The following is a 17535-nucleotide window of genomic DNA, read 5'->3' on the forward strand; positions in this document are numbered from 1 at the left end:
TTGCTAACTAACACACACACACACACACACACACACACACACACACCTATGATGTTTGGTCAGTCAAGTCGGGCAAGATGGGTGCGCACGGGCTCTCTCAGGAGGAGACCCACGTTGCACACCTGACGTCCATCAAACTGGGTGGAGCACGCTTGTGGTCTTACTCTCCTCCGCCACACACACTAACGACCTTTCATGCACCTGAAGAAAAGTGAAGCCCAACCAGCAGTGTGGTGATGCAGGCGTGCCAGGGACGTCCACCCCCAGAGCCAGAAGCTAAGCGGATCAGAGAACCCCAGCAGCTCAGAGACCCTCGGCCTACAGGCCCACGTGGCGCCGAGACTGACCAGCAGTGGGATAAGGACCACTTTAAGTGGAAGAGGTCGTAGTTGAACATCTACTGGATTCGAGTGCATAATACAGAAGGAAACATGCAGCAACTTGTACTGGGCAAGTTCCCTGAAGGAGCTCCACCTGAAGGAGCTCCACCTGAAGGAGCTCCACCTGAAGCCACTACTCCTGACTCTCAGGACGCCAGACCCAAAGCCGAGAGACTCTCGGAGAGGCGAGAGTCGCCCTTCTACTTGTTGTTCATCAGGACAAACTGCCAAATATGAAGGCGGCTGTGTAGGACTAGCGTGCGGAGAGCTGCCTGGGGTCATCTGAGGTGATGTGGACAAGGAGCCTACTGGCTTGTCACGACACTCCCAGGGGGTGTCCGCTGAGCTCATCCACACACACCTCACACACTTTTGCTCTCCCCTCTCCCAGTGTGACGTATTACATGTGTGAACAAGAGGAGAAGTGAAGAAGAGACTGAGAGAGGGTCCGAGTGTCAATCCACTAACCACTTTTGGTGGAATTGAGCACTAGAGGATAAGAAGACCAAAACAAAACAGTCAAAACAACAAACGAAAGACAAACTAGCCAACAACAACAACAAAACAGTTAAAAACTAAAACCAGTCCTGTAACCCAACAAGTGGAACCTCCTCCCCCAACAACCACAAAGAGAGCTGGCTTGTTCTTACCCCATTTTCTCTTATTTTCTTTTATTCCAAAGCTTTATATAGACAGAACATTTTCTGTGAGTCAACCAGCGATTTAAAAGCCTTTAAAAATCCACAACAGAGACTTCAGCTAATAGTCCGACTTCAAAATGAGTCTGAGAGCATGTGTGAGTGTTGTGGGAGGGTGTTAGTGAGTGAGAGGGAGAGAGAGAGAGAGGGAGGGAGGGAGAAAGAGGGAGGAGAAATATTAATTAGTGAATGGCCATGCATGATTCACTGAATCACACGTCAACCATCATGACTGCAGCGTCTAACAAAAGCGACATAGTCATTCTACTCTCTCTCCCAAACACAACACGCCCATACCCTCCAGCACAGATACAGAGCAAAACATACACACAGACCTATGAGCTCCAGTGAGCACTCACTCAAAATCTGATTCATTTCTTGCCTTCGAACCAAAGATGAGCATAGCCTGCATTCACGTAAATAAATGTCCATGCATACTCAGTCACGGATGACATGGGCGAGGCCAGTCAATCAGTCACGGCACAGCAGGCGAATGTAGTGACACTTCCTGGACACCGACACTTCCTGGACACAGACACTTCCTGGACACAGACACTTCCTGGACACAGACACTTCCTGGACACAGACACTTCCTGGACATTCTCTGAGAAAAGCTCAGAGAAAGTGCGCAGACCCAAACTCAAGCACACCAACCAATACACTCCTGTTCGTACGTAGGGAACTTGTCGGATCATTTCTCAGTAAACTGAGAACATCGGCTGTTAGCGAGTGATTTAACTTCAGACATCTCGAAAGGTCACCTATCACGAGAGATTCAATGTTTAGCGTGCGCTTGCTCACAGATCTTTAATCCCACTCACAAAATGAACTGCAATGGCCACAACTTCAAAGAAACCCAAGAAGGGTCCAATTTACTTTCATGTGCATGAGCTGGATGTCAGTGTGGTGGAGGGTTTGAGTGAGCAGACTCGCGTCTGGCCCATAAAACCCGTTTCTTACGCCACTGCTTTACATTTGTTGGCTCGCCACAGTGTGCTTGTTTTGACTCTTATTAGCATGGCCTAAAAACACTGGAATGAGCCTTACGCACTCGTGCTATTGAAATTTACGGTTGGAAGCATAAAAGTTCTGAAGGTGTTAATGACATTGCTCATTTAAGGCCTGCACAGACTAAAATGTCTTTGGTCCTTTGCCTCTAGAAGCCACATCGGGCAGAGGACAACACAAACCTGTAGGAGACCATTCAGAGGATCAGTCACTGTTCGCCTCTGTCCGCCCTGTTCACCTAATTGAAGGTATCTAGGTAACGTACAAAATCTAAGGGAGGAGCATGCTGGGAAGGCAATCCCAAGTGCCTCAGGAGCAGAGGAGGACAATCCCAGGTTCGGAGAGTAGAAGTCCATACCAGGATTTTGCTCAAGCTTCCTGCACTGCATCAGTTCCACCAATTAGTTTTACCCGTTGGCTTGCACGAATTAAAAATCCAGGAAGTCTGAGCAAAAACATGGAGTTGTTTTACTTCCAGAATAATGTCCAGCTGTGTTCAGGATGTTGTTGTCATTCAATCTAAAATAGCCAGAGAATTCAGCTACTCAAGATCTGTATGCCAAATCTAACCCCACCATTACTTCTGACAACACATTAAAGCGGTCATGAAATTCTAAGTAGACTATAATGAACCTCACAGGGCTGACAGAGGGTGACTTGTGCTCCCCTGACGTTAAATCACATGGTTTGCGCTGGCAGTGTTAACAAGACTCCACCTGGAGAGGTCGTAGCGAACTGAACTGTGAGGGAGAGAGAGAACGCAATTCCCAGTCATGACAAAAGCTCTGTCGTCAATTTCCACTCGTTCTTGAGAACCGTCTAGCCCAGAAACACAAAAGGAGGAGGGGCGGTGTTGTGGCCGCGTGCTGGAGCTGGTGACACATCTCAGGAGCAGCTGGCGGGTTTTCCAGACTTACACACTCCAGCCAGCTCAACCAAGGACTCGGAGTTAGTTTGACAGTATAGCTTGACTCACATATAAATGAAACTCCTTTGAAATAAGGTAAGAGCACGCTACATATCTATCCGAAATTGAAATAAACAGAATCTTACGCAAGCTCATCTCTGCGTTAGATGGTTTAGTTAGGCCCGGTTTATTTCTGTCTAGGCCACAGAAAATTTTATTTTGTTTATTAAAATTTCTTAGATTTTTCATATCTAATTTCCCACACATCTACACAGCCAATCAAGGTTCACCTTAGTACTGAACTTTAATACTGCCTTTTCATACCATGTGTAGATAGTGATGAAAACACATGGAGTACATCAAATCACACAATATAGGTAATGTTCATACTGTACAGCTTCAGACAGCACAAACCAAGGACTTTTTGTTTTTAGCTAAATCAATCAATCAATCAATCAATCAATCAATCAATCAATCCCTAAGCCTCTATTGGCTCCGACATGCCTCATCCGAAGAGCTAGAGGAGCACGTTTTACAGTGAGAGCATCTGGGCAGGCCCACGTCACCTTGACATGGCGCATGAGCGTGGCGTATTGGGCTTCTGGGACGTTCCGCCGGTGTGTGTTGAAACTTGCAGTCCCAGCACTTCTCCGGAAAGCCAAAGATGTGCATACACACCCACCTCAACCGGCCCGTCACGTCTCAGGTGTTACGGATACACACAAACACACTCCAGCGATGAAGTTTTAGAGAGGCCTGAACAAAGCTGTTCAAGTTTTATTTTGCTTTTTAAATCACATTCAAACATTTTTGAAAGTGCTTTTATAGATGCACAACAGATGGATTTTATAGATGTAAAATATTTTTTATAGATGTACAATAGATGTATGCCAGTAAAGATCAAAACGAGTGGTACAATTATAAACGTGTCTTACAATTACTTCTTTTCCCAGTGGCAATCTGTGATCACCATGTCACTGACAGTTAAACCAGTAAAGACCATCTTCAAAGTAAGACACTGAACACCAACCCTCATCCACTTGGAAGCAAATCAGAGCCCCTGTTACACAATCCCAGTCCCCCAGAGAAGCAGCTGAACGCTGAGCTGTATGGAGGAACAGACAGAGTCATTAAGATTAAGGAGTTTCTTGTGATCAGAGCCAACACACTCACCAGCAGCTGCTCACTCTCCCTGTATCAGCGCTACGGCAGTGGCACAGAGAGCAGAGCTGGACGGGTCTGCCCTACCGCCCGCTGTGACGCAACAGCGCCAACCATGACTCGAGGGGAGGGATAGAGTCAGTGACGGGGGGGGGGAGATGGAGGGAAGGAAAGAGAGGGAGGGAGAGAGAGAGGGAGGGACAAGAAAAAAAGCAGAGAAAGGAGAGAGAGTGTGGGAGTGTGAGAAAAGGTGAGAGTGAGAGAGAAAAAAAATAAGGAAGCAAAAATGGAGAGAAAGAAAGAAAGCCAGAAAGAAAGAAAAAGAAAGACTGGTCACTGGAACTGAAGGTCATTTTTTCCTTTTTTTTGGAAACAGAGAAATGTGTGTGTGGGGGGGAGTATATTAACGGGCGCGGAGGACCTTGGATAGTATAAAAAGCAGATGTGAAGTTTACTAACGCAAGAGAAAAACAGAAAAACAGCCCTGAGAAAGTCCGACCGGCCAGACAGCTCAGCGCTGTCGGCCCAAAACTCATTACAGTCATGTGGTAGTTCACATTTAGAAAAATGAGAAAAGTGAGAGAGGAAGCCTTCATTTTTCTAATGAGGGATTAAGAAAGGGAAAGGGAAAGGGAAAGAAAGAGAGAGAGAGAGTCTGATCTGTCTGTTCCAGCCATTTCTAGTCCAGACCTGCTGGTTTGCACTTTTCAGCTCAACATGTTCAAACTGCACCACTTGCACATCATCATTCACACTATTCCCCAGAAATTTGCCAAGAGCGTCAGTAGACTCCATGTAATAGATGCTGTAATTATTCTCAAACACACACACACACGCCCCCCCGCCCCCCTTCACACACCCACCTACAGCAACATCGGCGTACATTATAACTTCACATGCTAACCAGCAAACACACTTTCCCCTCAGAAGAGTAAACATTTTATACACAACAAAAGAAAGAGAGAAGGGAGAGAGGGAGAGAGGGGGCAGAGTGAGAGGGAGAGAGGGGGAGACAGAGAGGGGGACAGGAAGAGAGGGAGAGAGAGAGAGACAGTGAGAGAAAGAGAGAGAGAAAGAGACAGGAAGAGAGAGTGAGAGAAAGAGACAAGAAGAGAGGGAGAGAGAGAGAGAGAGACAGTGAGAGTCAGTGAGTGAGTGAGAGAGAGAGAGAGAGAGAGAGAGAGAGAGAGAGAGAGAGAGAGTCAGAGACCCAGCGGTCTGCTGTGGCTCACTGTACCTTCCCGGCTCCTCACCTGTGGCAGACAGACAAAGAGGTGTGTGCGCACTCCACCCGAGCTCGGAGGATGGCACGTCAGGTTATACATATGCATATGTGCAGTCTACGTGCAGTCTACGTGCAGTCTACGTGCAGTCTACGTGCAGTCTATGTGCAGTCTACGTGCAGTCTATGTGCAGTCTATGTGCAGTCTCTTACACCCGTGCGCATCCACTGCCTTTGCTTGCTAGTCTGGTGTGCATGTGAAGTGAAAGAGCATTATGTAGCTGATCTGATGTCTGCGTGCAGATATGAGACTTATCTCACTGGTGAGGGGCGAGGCTAAAGCAGGAGCAGGGGAGAGAGAAAACTGTCACACACACCAGGACACACACACACACACACACACACACACACACACACGGACACACCCCCTGCGTTACCGGTCATGCACGAGCAAGAGTTAATAACATACTCGTTCTCGCTCGATTTAATACTTCAGAACTGTATTTCCTTGTTCACTGTGGTCTTCAAATCAAAGAATCACGTGGGTTTGTATGAAAGTTTATGCCAAGCACGAGTGACGAGAGGCGAACGCTCACCTAAAGGAAGAGGGTGAGATGGAGAAGAGACTCGGGAGGATCTAGTGCAAGCAGGTAAACAAGAAAAAACCACGTTTTAAAGTCTTTATCTACATGATAAAGCAGAGAAACAAAATCACCTGGCATCGTTTTGGTTCCTCACCGGTGCCAGGAGGCTCAAACCGCGTCCATCTCCAAACCTATCGCAGGATAGCGCACCTACGAGAGGGTCAAAACTCTTGACATCCAACTCGTGACTGCTAATGAACGGTCCTCTCAGGAGGGAAGTCAGATCTTTAATGATGTTGGACAGTGCTGACTGGAGCTCAGGTGTCCTCAACTCCCGTCTGCACCGTCCAACATCATTAAAGATCAGAAAACACGACCAAATCATGGAAACCCATGCGAGATCATTTGTCTGGTCGCATATTTGAAACAGAGGTTGATAATGAGTTTAATAAAAGCCGTCCTGTCTTAGACGATGGCTCTGGACTGGGCCATTAAGTAATGATAATTTAAGCAGACAGTAATGAGAGAACACTACCATTGGTTGTGCTGATCGCAACTCTGAATGACTACACGTGTTTATCGCGAAACGCGCAGCTTGGCTGAGATGTTCTTGAAGACCCTGTTATACTGGATCCATCACGTAAAGTGTTCGCTGGGAACAAACTCGGAAAGATGGCCGGCTTCCAAACACAGGCCAAGAAACTCCTCGACAGCCTTTACCGCTGAAGTATTTATTAGCATCAACAACGAGCCACACTGGACCAGCTGCCCCATGTCCATATCAATGAATCTACTGGGGTATTAAAAGCAAAAACTGATCCTGGACACCCGAACTACTGAAGTATGGTCCAGAATATCATTCATCTTCTTCCATCTTTCTGTTTACTTCCTAAATAAATAGGAAACATTTGGAGCATAATCTGGTGAATGGGGGACCAGGGAGCCCTACTGTCTTACATCAAACAGGCCTACATATAACACATCAGCCAGGGGCCCAACACTTAGCCAAGAGGTTTGGGCTCAAGGGTGAACATTACAGGGAATAATGGGAACAGATACGGGATTAAGGAGTTTCTACAAGAGGGTCCTGCCAGACGTAGAGTTGGATCTGGAGAACGAGGAGAAGGACCACAATCCTGCAGACCCTGAAGGTTGCAACTGAAGGAGGAAAGTGCCCCAGACCCCTACCTGTGCCCCAGACCCTTACCTGTGCCCTAGACCCCTACCTGTGCCCCAGACCCTTACCTGTGCCCCAGACCCTTACCTGTGCCCCAGACCCTTACCTGTGCCCCAGACCCCTACCTGTGCCCTAGACCCCTACCTGTGCCCCAGACCCTTACCTGTGCCCTAGACCCCTACCTGTGCCCTAGACCCCTACCTGTGCCCTAGACCCTTACCTGTGCCTCAGACCCTTACCTGTGACCTAGACCCCTACCTGTGCCCTAGACCCCTACCTGTGCCCTAGACCCTTACCTGTGCCCTAGACCCTTACCTGTGCCCTAGACACCTACCTGTGCCCTAGACACCTACCTGTGCCCCACATGAGGTATTTTTTCAAGCAAAGAAAATGTGTGTAATAATTGTAAGTATACATGTCTTGGTTGAATCTACGAGAGGGTCAAAACTCTCACGTCCAACACGTGACTGCCAATGAAGCCAAAACAAAGCATGTGGCATCCTGCAAAGAGCCCGTCCTCCATCACAGCGAGACGCCTGTTCCTCTTGGTTGATTTCTATGGTGTACAGCGCTTTGGTCAACTCAGGTTGTGTAAGGCGCTATATAAATAACTGATGATTGATTGAATCACAAGCAACCAAATATACCAGAAATTCCACTTTGCACTGTAACTGTTTATCAAAATAGAAAGTTTAAAAACATTTAATTCCTTCCTGGGACTTCAGTTTGCACTGCCAGCAATATAGCAAATAACGTGTTCAACTCTGTGGAAACGCGTGCAGCCGAGTCAATAGCACTAGCAATCTGTCCTCCCACTCAGAAGTCATGTACGTACACGTCTGCTTCCTGGTGCGCAGGTGTTGATTCTAACTGTAATGTGGATAAGGACCCGTCTCCGTCCTCTCTGGAACAGTCGGGAATTCCCCTCAGAAACCAATCTCCACACACTCCTTGTCGCCATTTGAGTTCCACGGATGGCATGAACATTGGAACAGGAAGAGGCTTCCTGGAATTTCAGCAAGTTTCACTGGAAAGTGAAAAAACAAAAATCTTTTTTTAAACCTTAAATCCATTGATGTAACGTTGATAGTCACGTTACACTGAAATCACTGGTTTTGAGAATGTAGGATAATCATTTCTGCTTGAAAACATAGCCCAACAGATCATATCCAGGAACAAATACAAACTTGGAATATAAAGACTTCTCTCAGTTGATACTCATGCCCTTTGGTCACTGACCTGTGGTTCTGGGTGGAAAACTCAAGTGGAAATACTATGACTTATACTTCTAGACTTGGGTTAAAGTACAAGAAGAGACCTAAAAGATTATACTTTAGCTGGGCCGTCTAATGGAGGATGGGTTCCCTTTTGAGTCTTGGTCCTCCCAAGGTTTCTTCTTAAACACTGTAGGGAGTTTTTCCTTGCCACTGTCACCCCTGTCTTGCTCATTAGGGATCTGGACCCACGTGCTTGTAAAGCTGCTTTGTGACAACATGTGTTGTAAAAAGCGCTATATAAATAAATTTGACTTTGACTGTGTGTGTACAAGCATGCTCAACGGTACAGGTGGGCAGTACCTGTGCAAGCTGCTATGGACGTGCACTGTAGCTCTCTGCTGGGACAGCACCTCTCTTGACTCTCACACATTCATCATCTTTGCATTCTACACTTAACATTTCCTTGCTATAACTAAATACCACTCAAGATGCTGGAAGGACTTCCTGTCGTGTGGAGGTGCATGACCTTCACACACGCAGCAGGGCTGAGCACCGAAGCACCGATACTTTAACACCAGGGCAGCGTCACACACGCGCACGGGCAATTAAACTGATTAAGCACAAGTCGGTTTCACGAAGGAGTCCAACATTTTGGAGGATTCAAGCTGAAAAGCACGTTCTGAATGTTCTGGACACAAAGCAACCTGAAGTGTGCTGTTGTGGGCTATTCCCAGAGCGGGTCAAGCACACTCTTCCTGGGTTAAGCAGACACACGGCTGCAAGTGCCTCTGTGTCATCAGTGAGAACCATCTGCCCTCCTTAAAATAGTTTCCTGATTAGATACAAAACTAAGAAAGTGTGATGAGGTGATAGCAGACGCAACAAGGCTAGTGCACACACAGGCACGCACACACACAGAGGGAAGCCATAACAGGTTATCAAACAACTCCTCTAGGGACACTGTGTAATCCTAAAATGGTAGTGTAATTAAGAGATGATAGCGTGTGAGGAAAAACCCTAGAGTACATCTTATATTCATGTCCATACCACCCCTCAAATTTCCTAGTTTGTAATCCAGTTGTCAAATGCCAAAAGTCAAATGCTTATAATTTGACAATGATTCATGTGTTGTATGTGTGTGTGTTAATTTTGTCAAAACATCAAAATTCACCCATCCTTTCAACTACTTCACCACAGAAAAATGTAATTTCATTAGAATTAGCCAAGAGGTCATGGCAGCTACTGATTTCAGCTGCACACCCCCAGCGCTGAAGACGCCAAACACGCGTCTCATTACGGCCAGCATGATGGCCCAGCATGGGGACTGATGGCCCAGCATTCCTCCAGCCTCCATTAATCCAGCCAAATCACAGCTCTCTCTCCCCCAGCAGCGGAAACGTGGCTAGAACTGAATGTGGTGCCTTCCTCATCTTCCTCATCCACTCCTCTAGCTCTGACCAGTGGGTCCTCTGAGTATCATTACCTGCCATGTGCCCACTCAGTTTAGACAGTAGCTACAGTGCTCTCTTACTGTGATACAGTGCCGCTGTCAGCTGTCAGCTACAGGAACAAGGTCAGAAGACTCCAGCAGAGCTGCGCTCAGGTGGAGACGAGGAGCTCAAGGTGGTCTGAGGCGTGTAGGGATACGCCAGAGGGCTTTATCTCTTCCCACTTCCATGGAATGCACGTGGGCTTTTGGCAGACAGTCAAACACCCACACTAGCACTGCGGAGGCAGGAACCTGCATAATGGGACCTCAGAGGGGTCAGAACCTTCACTAACCCAACACAAGACTACTCTTTACGGCCCCTCACTAACCCAACACAAGTCTACTCTTTACGGCCCCTCACTAACCCAACACAAGACTACTCTTTACGGCCCCTCACTAACCCAACACAAGTCTACTCTTTACGGCCCCTCACTAACCCAACACAAGACTACTCTTTACGGTCCCTCACTAACCCAACACAAGACTACTCTTTACGGCCCCTCACTAACCCAACACAAGACTACTCTTTACGGCCCCTCACTAACCCAACACAAGACTACTCTTTACGGCCCCTCACTAACCCAACACAAGACTACTCTTTACGGTCCCTCACTAACCCAACACAAGACTACTCTTTACGGTCCCTCACTAACCCAACACAAGACAACTCTTTACGGTCCCTCACTAACCCAACACAAGACTACTCTTTACGGTCCCTCACTAACCCAACACAAGACTACTCTTTACGGCCCCTCACTAACCCAACACAAGACTACTCTTTACGGTCCCTCACTAACCCAACACAAGTCTACTCTTTACGGTCCCTCACTATCCCAACACAAGACTACTCTTTACGGTCCCTCACTAACCCAACACAAGACTACTCTTTACGGTCCCTCACTAACCCAACACAAGTCTACTCTTTACGGTCCCTTACTAACCCAACACAAGTCTACTCTTTACGGTCCCTCACTAACCCAACACAAGACTACTCTTTACGGCCCCTCACTAACCCAACACAAGACTACTCTTTACGGTCCCTCACTAACCCAACACAAGACTACTCTTTACGGCCCCTCACTAACCCAACACAAGACTACTCTTTACGGCCCCTCACTAACCCAACACAAGACTACTCTTTACGGTCCCTCACTAACCCAACACAAGACTACTCTTTACGGTCCCTCACTAACCCAACACAAGACTACTCTTTACGGTCCCTCACTAACCCAACACAAGACAACTCTTTACGGTCCCTCACTAACCCAACACAAGACTACTCTTTACGGTCCCTCACTAACCCAACACAAGACTACTCTTTACGGCCCCTCACTAACCCAACACAAGACTACTCTTTACGGTCCCTCACTAACCCAACACAAGTCTACTCTTTACGGTCCCTCACTATCCCAACACAAGACTACTCTTTACGGTCCCTCACTAACCCAACACAAGACTACTCTTTACGGTCCCTCACTAACCCAACACAAGTCTACTCTTTACGGTCCCTCACTAACCCAACACAAGACTACTCTTTACGGCCCCTCACTAACCCAACAAAGTCTACTCTTTAACACACACTGCACACTGAACACACTATGATTCCCAGTGAATTATTGTGAGGAAGTCTGTCTCTCTCACACACACACACACACACACACACACTTTCCGTGTACTTGCAGTACTACAGTTTGTGTTGGGCAGGGCAGGTTGCCATAGCAAGCCCCACCCTCCTGTGCTGTCTGGTCCTGCTGCAGGGTGGAACGGCGATGGCAGGCTCCGCCCCCGTGAGCGTGCCCAGACCTGCCCCAGTGGGCCTGTACCGGGCTCCTGCTGTGATTCTACCAGCCACATCCACCATACGCTGCATTTACCAGCTACACCACCACCAAGAACAGGAGCAAAGAAGAAGTGAAAATGTAAAAAAAAACCCCAAACACAAATGAAAAGACGTCGGAAAAACATGCGCTGCTCAAGAGAACACTTTCACAACAGCTCTCAGACAAGCTGGCTGTCTCAACCCTGTCTAGTCAGCAGTGTGTCAACTTAGATTTAAATGCACCCTCATCTGCACCAGTTTGGGGGTTGAAAGAAAGAGCTGCTGACGTGTAAAACCCGTGAGATGCACAAACAGATCGTCGGTGGATTGAAATCATGTGGGTGGGTCCACGAACGAAACAAGAACCACCACAAGTTATTAAACGTTATTTTAAGTTATTAATTATTAGTTTAGGATCGTGTTTAGCAAAGAAACTGCCATTTAAAACAGAGCTATCTCTTTACACAGCTCTAGAACATGTATAGCTTCCAGGCAGATGAACCAACTGCTAGCACACATAGGCAACAATGCACCCATGAACTTGCATCTCTGTTTCCCCCTGGTGGCCACATTTTGTTACAGCAGAGCCAAAAAGCACATCGTAGACAAAAGTACCAAATCATGACATGGCATGAACTGCTTTTAAATTGCGTGCATTTATTTACCAGCTTGCATTCACACTGAAACCCAACACTGCCTGTTAGGCCCCAGAGGAAGAGCGGATGACCCCTAAGACGGAAACATCTGCAGGGCTGCTCCTTCTCTCCTCCATCTCACTCCCACAAGCCTCGAGGAAATCTCTTCTCGTGGCGTTTCAGTCTCTCCAGGATCTCGCCAGCCCCCGTTCTTATAGAGTCTTGAGGATCTTACATCTCACAGCCCCAGAGTTGCTAGGATCTCACTCCCCGAGTCTCTAGGGTCTCACTATGGAAATGCAAAGACAGAGTTCCTCTGAAGACAGAGTTCCTCTAAACTGCCGTGTTACAGAACCACAGTGAAGATATCTTCCCAAACCCCGGAGCCTTCACTTCCACGGCCACACCGCAGACACACAGCAGCCCACAACACCTCACACGTTACAGGAACTTTACTGAGGCTTCACGTAAACACAAAGTTCTAAACAAGGGCTGACCAGCAGTACAAACTGAAAGTGTTGGTGTGTTTTCCCTGAAACGACCACACAGCCCCTCCCCCGTCGCTTAAAAGAGAATGCGAGAGTTTGGAACGTTCTGGAAATGAAGGCTTTATTTTCCAAGAGCATGTGGATGAGATCCCCGACACAGGTAAGGGCTGCATGGCCAGGGTCTCTCCTCTCCCACAGTAAACAGCCACGTTTAGCCTGTAGCAGTACATGAACCACTGCTGGCCAAACAGGGAGTGGCTATCCTCCAACACTCATTATGTGCAGATGGGTGAAACCTAGAGGTGTCTACTTCAGCAGTCACTCAGAAGAGCAGCAGACAGACAGATTATGTCTCTCCAAAGACCATAATGATCTCTGCTTCAGCGCTCCTGACAGGAATTTAGATGGGGGGGGGGGGGGGGGGGGGTGAGAAAGACAGAGACAGAAAGGTGAGTCTTATTATGGAGCAGCCAATCCAGTGTGTGCAGGGTTGGTGGGGCCGGATGGTGTAGAGGTTGAGGTGGGCTACTCGCTTGCTACTCCACCTCTATACTCTTTGGGCAAGTCTCACGGTGACCCCACACACTCCCTGACGAAGGAGAGTCTCACAGTGACTCCACACACTCCCTGACGAAGGAGAGTCTCTCACGGTGACCCCACACACTCCCTGACGAAGGAGAGTCTCTCACGGTGACCCCACACACTCCCTGACGAAGGAGAGTCTCACAGTGACTCCACACACTCTGAGGAACCCACTTTGCACACCAGAGCTCTGAAAAGGCCATAAAACAGATCCTCCAAACACCCACACACACAAAAAGCAAGAGAAACAGACTTGCTTTGTCTGTGTGCGTGTGTGTGTGTGTGTGAGAGAGAGAGAGACATCTTTTGCTCAGCCATAACTTGGAATAAAGTGTACTGCTCTTACCTTAGAGGCCCGGCGGGACTCTGGGCAGCTTGGATGCTGACATGCCACACACTCTCCATCCTGAGGGGGCTTCTCATCTGGAACAGGAGATCAAGGGCTAGTGTAAGCTTCGGCACACACACACACACACACACACACACACACACACACACACACACACACACACACACACACACACACATAATGAACACGGGGAAATGACTGGCCCCAGCAAAGATGAGATTACTCCTTGTGATAAGCTGATCAAAATGAAACCGGCCGCTGTAGTCTAAAAGGAGACAGGAATCAGGACCAGGCTGTAGAATCAGGACCAGGCTGAAGGCCAAAGAGGGAAGAGAAAGTGGACCGGGAGACGGACCGGGAGACGGCCCGGGAGGCGGACCGGGAGACGGCCCGGGAGACGGCCCGGGAGACGGCCCGGGAGACGGACCGGGAGACGGACCGGGAGACGGACCGGGAGACGGAGGAAGATTAAAGTGGGCTGATGCTGAGACAAAAACAGGAAGCATAAAAGGAAGCAACAATGTGGACAAAGACTTTCACCACAGTGGGGTCAAAAACACGAGTCACATGATCTGGCGTGCGGGGCTAAGTTAAGAGACGCTGCTATGCCAGGTTTTGTCTGTGCAGTCTGCCTTCACAATACTTGGCTTTTGCAAACTATTACGCTAAACGACTCTTGGATTAAGGTTAAAAAAAGAGGAAAACAGCGAGCCTTTTTTCTGAGCTGTGACTTTATTCAATTTTAAACTTAAAGGAGTGTGGTTTGGCAACACACAGGGTTGGTCTATGTGGTCCAATCTTTTCCTGGGTAGTTTCTGCCAATGCAAAATTTTCCCTGCGAATGCCTGAAATTGGCTGGGCTGGCCAATCACAGGACAGGGGGTGATCCACGGGTGAAGAGTTTGTACACAGCCTGCTCTGAACTCCAGCACGTGCAGGCTCACATATTCAGCTCCATCATTTCAAACTGGGAATGAAAATCAGATAGTTTTAAATGTGGGAAAAGGGAAGGTGGCGGACCAGGACAGACTCATCTGTAGTAGCAAGTCTGGGCACGAGAGCTCACAGATCAGCAGGAATTTCAACACGGGACAGTGGATGGTAATGACGATGTGTGAAGAGCAATGCAGTCTGACTCAGCGATTTCCATTTCTGGGCACCACACCTCTCTTCCAGCTCTAGCTCTCTTTCTCTCCTTCCCATCCCTGTCTCTCTATCCCTCTCTCCCTCCCTCTCGCTGTCTGTCAGACAGGAATTTCTGACCTCAGCATTGCTTGGTAAGCCCAAAACAAACACATACACGACCATACCGGTAGCACACAGAGGCGCACACGTGAGGCGCACACGTGAGGCGCACACGTGAGGCGCACACGTGACGCCGGTGAGCTAGCTGGAGCAGACAGAGGTTCTAACATCACCCATGCGAATGGAACAAAAGGAATTTCAAACCTTGCAACTCTGAGTTAAGGAAACGTCAGTAGGCTGTCAATTTTTACCAAAACCAAAAATTTTACAAACATTTCACAAAAAAGGTTCATTGCTCCAACCTCTGATCCAGGAACTACATGGGAAAAGCACCTGCTGATATCTTTCATTACAGAGAAAATGCTTCTGGTGATGGTAACTCTGTGCTTGTTACCCCAACAGTCCAGCAACAGTCATTTCTTTCCACTATAGCCAATGATACACACCAAGCTAGAAGTACTGTGAACTTTTATCAGAAATCAAAACCAATCTGATCACATGCTACATCTGTGAAATTCTAGGGCTGCCTTACAAATCACTGGTCCAAACACCAGAACTGCAATAAAGAAACGCGAGATTCAATTAAAATGATTGAAAAGATGAGTGATCATTGTTACCGATTTTCCCTAATATTTCCACAAACATCCGAAAACCGCCTACTGAGAAGGACCAGGAATGGTGCTCTGCATTAAAGAGTCAATTCATGATGAATAGTAGAAAACAAGCCAACATACATTATTAGTGTAAAATTTTGTAGCTGCGCTAAGACAGTCGTGACATTTTTGCGAGTATGCAGTCATGACGCACCAGGACTCTACCCTCAAGCGAGGACAGGGAAGTGAAGCACGCGTTTATGGCCGACTTTGAGACCGTTTTTGTCCCAAGAATGTGTGGACTCCTGAAGGGGGCCCACATTTTACCTGCTGACATTATCTACATCTACATTTATGGCGCTGGGTTTATGGCATGATAACTCCTCGACCTTGCATGGATGTCTGCTGGCCCATTACCAGCTGACTGGACGCTGTACTTACTAAGTCATCGCCTGAAACAGTGTTTTCCGTGGTCGGGTTAGAGCAAAAACACGGACTGGCAGGTGTCTTGTCTAGTTTCAGCCTTTCCCAAAAACATTGCACCAGGTATTTCATATTCTTGACTTCAGGTGTGCTCCCAGCCGGATCAGAGCCGAAATGTGAATTTTCTGCAGTTCTTTGAGGACTCTTTGCTAAGAAATGCTGTTCTGGAGGTGAGACGGCAAGTGGCCGGTGACTGTCAGGAAACACGGAGCTTTCTTCAGAACTCCCCTCACTGCTGCGTGTGTGTGTGTGTGTGTGTGTGTGAGAGAACAACAGAAAAGACAAAAGAACAGAATGGTAAGCACTGCATTGCTTTGTGGAGTGGCCCTTCCCTTCATGTCAGAAATGAATACGGTCTGATTACGTTAGCAATATTTCCATGGTAGTTACCAAGCAGGAAAAGAGAGGAAACTAGATGCCATATAATCATTAATTTTCCCCATTAATGGTAATAGTAACGTGGAAAAGGGGCGGGGGGGGGGGGCTCTATGACTTGGCAAGCAGACATGCAGACGTCTAGAACGAGGAAACAGGAAGTGATCATTTTCACATGGGACAAAGCCACGCTGCTGCTCGAGGGTCTCCGTGTCCACGCCTCCTGCTCCTTAAAAGCCTATTAAGCTCAGGAATAGGTAGGAGGTGCCAAAGGTCACTAAATGTGAAAGTACAGAAACACCACAGGCAAAGAAAGGCAAAAGAATGAGAACTTGCTCGTGGCCTCTCGGCCCCTCAGCGCCGGCTGGCACGGCCACTGCGTGTGGCGTCTGAACACCTCCCCTCTCCCGCTGGTGCTGTTGTGGCTCGGTTGGAGCAAAGCCGCCGTGCCGCTGTCGGCTCGACCCGCAGACGTGGGCAAACTGCCATAACGTCTCTGAACGCCGACGTGCTTATGGCAGTCGAAAAACTCTGAAGAAAGGCAGCGCGTCCAGGCTAGGGTGACTGGTGAGACACATCTCAGTGGCCTGAGGAGAACCCTGATGAGTGTAGAGCTTCCATTGGATTAACTCCAGAAAGAAACGCACATGTGCAAAGATTTTGTTGCGTGTAGCACACATTACAGGAGGGCTGGAAGCTACCGGAAATATCCGGGGGGCTGGACAGTAAATTAAAAACCTTAGACAGGGCCGGGAAGACAGCATAACGATAACAATCGCAAAGCTCTTTCGCCTCTACCGCTTCTGACTGCGCACGCTCAGTTAGCACAAAATGGCACTTATTTGGGTCCTTGGGAATTCAAGTGCGCTCTTGACAGCATGAGATAGCGTCTGCCCGAGTGGGGCCGTTCTTAAAATGGCGGCTCGGTCTTCTCCAACAGTCTGAACGGGACGCTGCTCCTCCGCTCCCACGCCAGCGTTCCTTCTCGGATCGAGCATCCCGAAGGTACGAGCTGGATCCCCGAGCGTGCCCGTCATCGACCGTGCAATGCGTGGGGTTGCCAGGAGGGGGCAGCGGAGAGCGTGTGCCGTTTCTCCGCGCCGTCAAACCAACAACGCGATCG

The 17535-nt window shown here is 48.2% G+C and overlaps 1 protein-coding gene across 1 annotated transcript in view; it reads right to left on the reverse strand.

Annotated features, from left to right (window-relative positions):
- Nucleotides 1-17535, reverse strand: part of plekhg5b (pleckstrin homology domain containing, family G (with RhoGef domain) member 5b) — a 43126-nt gene that overhangs the window by 24044 nt on the left and 1547 nt on the right. The window contains 1 exon segment of the mRNA XM_076984007.1: nt 13714-13790. Within this exon segment, the coding sequence (XP_076840122.1) occupies nt 13714-13790 (77 nt within the window).

The sequence above is a fragment of the Brachyhypopomus gauderio genome, chromosome 21 (genome assembly GCF_052324685.1).
Source record: "Brachyhypopomus gauderio isolate BG-103 chromosome 21, BGAUD_0.2, whole genome shotgun sequence".
In the NCBI taxonomy this organism is placed as follows: domain Eukaryota; kingdom Metazoa; phylum Chordata; class Actinopteri; order Gymnotiformes; family Hypopomidae; genus Brachyhypopomus; species Brachyhypopomus gauderio.